The following is a 3,515-nucleotide window of genomic DNA, read 5'->3' as shown; positions in this document are numbered from 1 at the left end:
TTACGTACTACTACTACGTACTCTCTCTCTCTCTCTCTCTCTCTCTCTCTCTCTCTCTCTCTCTCTCTCTCTCTCTCTCTTTCCGTGCTTTGTGAGCAGTCCTCGATCCTTTTAGCGACTTTCGATAATCATCTTTTCGCTAAACTTCATATCCAGTCGCTCTGGCGAGTCTCGCCTTTTCTCCATAGTAAGTAGTCGTGAAATAAAATAAATACGTATCGCCTCGCGTGCGCCCGCACAACGAGCAAGTGAGCACCTTTCCTCTTTCTCTTGTTTTCTTCTCCATCTACCTTCGTTTCCCTCTCCTCCTGCGATCCCCTTCCTTCCTCAAGTGCACTCCCTCGCGAACGTAGGCTCTCCGTTAGTCCGTTCCTCTTCTCTCCACGGTGCGGAGCATCGTATAGCGAGCGCCCTCTCGCTCCCTCCAGCAGCAGCGGCACGTCGTTTCCCGTCGACTCCGTCGTCTCGGGGGACAGAATATGGAGGCGATAGCGAAGCACGACTTCACGGCGACCGCCGAGGACGAGCTCAGCTTCCGCAGGAGCCAGGTCCTGAAGGTTGGTAGAACTTTGGAGATGGCTATCTGGCCCGACCCCTATTCCCGTCACCTGGTTCGTCGTCTGACGCCCTGACGAGGCGCGTTGTCTTGCGTCGCCTCGCGCCTCGTTCCATCCCGTCTCCGTCGTGTCGTATCGCGCCGCGATCACGAGACCTCTGGCCGATCTCGAAATTTCCACCGTCGCGACTCGTCGTCGACCGATGTCCTAAAAAATACGAGAGATGTTGTTGTATATACATACGAATGAATCCGTCGATCGGCATTCATTGCGCTCAGAAAGCTGTCGTATGTGTGACAAACATTCTATGAAGATTGCTCGAGGCAATAACAATTGTTATTGTTTAGAGCAATAACGACAATGATTGTCGTAAGGATTAAAGTAATTGTTGTTGGTGAATATATTCTTTTTAGCTGTGTTTCGACACAGCTTCTTCTGTATAAAAATATTTATTTGAGCTTATACTTGAACATATATATTTGTGCTTCAAAGATGCTTCAATTAAAAAATAAAAAAAGGAAGGAAATTGAGAGATCATATGTATCAGATTCATTGTAAATTTCATATTTTTTAAAATATTTGTTAAAGGCTATTTTTAATTTTGTTTCCTAACGATGAAAACTTTTAGATAAAATTTTTTTGCAAATTTCGATCTAAAATTACAAATAATTTATTATGCATTGTAGATATTATTTTTCATTGTAATAATAACATTAGATTCAATTAAATTTTGACAGTAAAATCCTTAAATAATATAAATTGTAATATTTTGGAAATTTAGATATACTATGAGTAAAAAAAATATTCTCACAGAGAAAATAATTTAAAAACAAAAACCTTATTTTCAAAAAGTAAACATCTAGCAAGAAATGACTCATCGAATTGATGTCAAAGCGATATCGGTGATTTCGACATAAATTCAACGTCTAATTGACGGTCATTTCTTGCTGAATTAACAATTTATTTATTAAAGAATAAAATAGTGTACATTTCAAAATTATTTATACCAAAAAGATGTATAATAGAAAATATCTCAAAGTATCTCAAAAATAAGCAAAAATTAAAAATTGTATTGTTTGGATGCTTAAAAAGTATTCGTACAGAAATTGAGTTTTTAAAATCAGGAATACATGCGAAATTCGTTTGTTTATATTAGAACAGAATGTATTCATTGTGTAAAATTGTTAATTAATCTTTATTTTCTACAAATAAGACTTTTTTATAAACAAATTTCCTTATACAAAAACTTTTTGTACTCATTGTATTCAGGTCCCTGAAAATTGAAATTATTTATCAGATTGTGATTTTTATTTTTTAAAAGAATTTACAGCCCCCATTATTAATAAAATATTCAATTTTTAAATTATAAAATGTAATATATAATTATAAAATTCCATTAATTGTATAAGAAATGTTTTTTCCTTTCAATTTAAATTTAAATAGAATTATGCAGTTTCTACTTTCTTTAAAATCCCAAAATGTTAATATAAAAATATTAAATGTGCAGTTAATATTAGAATGTTATATGTATTTTTAATAAATCTAAGTTAAAAATTATTTCTTATATGTAACATTTTTTTGCAGATTCTAAATATGGAGGATGATATGAATTGGTATAGAGCTGAATTGGATTCTAGAGAAGGACTTATACCGAGTAATTACATTGAGATGAAGAGCCATGAGTACGTTATTATTACTGTATGATATATTTATGTATTACAGACAGAAACTTAACAATTATTATCTAATAAAGTATATTCTTGTTTTCATAGATTTATAGAAATATATTCACATATAATCTTGTACACAAATTATTTTCTTATCTGCTACAGCTGGTATTATGGCAGGATAACTAGAGCAGATGCTGAAAGATTATTGATGAACAAACATGAAGGTGCCTTTCTGATCAGAATCAGTGAAAGTTCTCCTGGTGATTTCTCTTTATCCGTAAAGTGAGTATTATATTAGATAAATAATATGTATCTAATTATAGTTATTGACATTTTTGTGACAAATGAGAAATATTCAGCGTAGATTTTAATAGAAATTTCAGTTGTATATATGAAAATCCCCATTAAGGGTTTTTACAAAAATACTAAAAATAATCGTTTTTTAATACTGTTATTAATTATTAACGAGATATAAAATAAAATAACTATAATTTATATATACAGATGCTCCGACGGTGTGCAACATTTCAAAGTATTAAGAGACGCACAAGGCAAGTTCTTTTTATGGGTTGTCAAATTTAACAGCCTCAATGAACTGGTGGAATATCATCGTACAGCGTCTGTTTCTCGCTCACAGGATGTTAAGCTGCGTGATATGGTCCCTGAGGAGGTAAAAATTGACATTATAATAATTGTCTCTATAATAACAGTATAATTTGTGATTTGAAGTTTTATGATAAATGTTCTTTTTTATTTATATCTATTTATATGTGTTTTTGATTACATAATGATAAACTAATTTATCATGGCTTTCAGTGTTTAGTACAAGCACTTTACGATTTTGCACCGCAAGAGCCTGGCGAATTGGAGTTCCGACGAGGAGATGTAATTACTGTCACAGATCGTACAGATCAGCATTGGTGGCATGGAGAAATTGGAAATAGACGGGGACTTTTTCCGTCCACCTATGTCACGCCATACCACTCCTAGGTAAGAAAGTTTTTACAATTTATCTTTATTTAAATATATCTATTTTTTCTTATTTATAAATTTTAATATATGATTTAATCTTATTGATTAATAAGTTCCTTACAATTATGTAAAAAATATGTGCACCATTATAAATGAGATATGAAGAAGAAAGATTGAGGATATTAAAAATATATATGATATCATTATATAATAAAAAATATGTTTTTAATTTTTTGTATTTCCATTTCCTTTCTCCATTATTGATATTTTTTTGATCATATATATATATATATATATATATATATATATATATATA

The 3,515-nt window shown here is 32.0% G+C and overlaps 1 protein-coding gene across 1 annotated transcript; it reads left to right on the top strand.

Moving 5' to 3' along the window:
* The first annotated feature begins 479 nt into the window (after positions 1 to 479).
* Positions 480 to 3,217, top strand: LOC105619053 (protein enhancer of sevenless 2B). The gene is made up of 5 exons (XM_012200581.1): positions 480 to 557; positions 2,142 to 2,239; positions 2,390 to 2,509; positions 2,732 to 2,897; positions 3,044 to 3,217. Exons 1-5 carry the CDS (start codon positions 480 to 482, stop codon positions 3,215 to 3,217), a joined length of 636 nt encoding a protein of 211 aa, XP_012055971.1.
* Positions 3,218 to 3,515: the final 298 nt, after the last annotated feature.

This window comes from Atta cephalotes (genome assembly GCF_000143395.1).
Source record: "Atta cephalotes unplaced genomic scaffold scaffold00019, whole genome shotgun sequence".
NCBI classification, from domain to species: domain Eukaryota; kingdom Metazoa; phylum Arthropoda; class Insecta; order Hymenoptera; family Formicidae; genus Atta; species Atta cephalotes.
Note: the sequence above shows the minus strand (reverse complement) of the source record. Positions and strands in the feature narration are given on the sequence as shown.

What these genes read in the sequence shown, in the direction of transcription:
- LOC105619053 (XM_012200581.1), top strand. Translation starts at nt 480, where the DNA reads ATGGAGGCGATAGCGAAGCACGACTTCACGGCGACCGCCGAGGACGAG. An exon ending in ATTGAGATGAAGAGCCATGA is followed by an intron (nt 2,240 to 2,389) that starts GTACGTTATTAT and finishes TATCTGCTACAG; the next exon opens with CTGGTATTATGGCAGGATAA. An exon ending in GATTTCTCTTTATCCGTAAA is followed by an intron (nt 2,510 to 2,731) that starts GTGAGTATTATA and finishes TTATATATACAG; the next exon opens with ATGCTCCGACGGTGTGCAAC.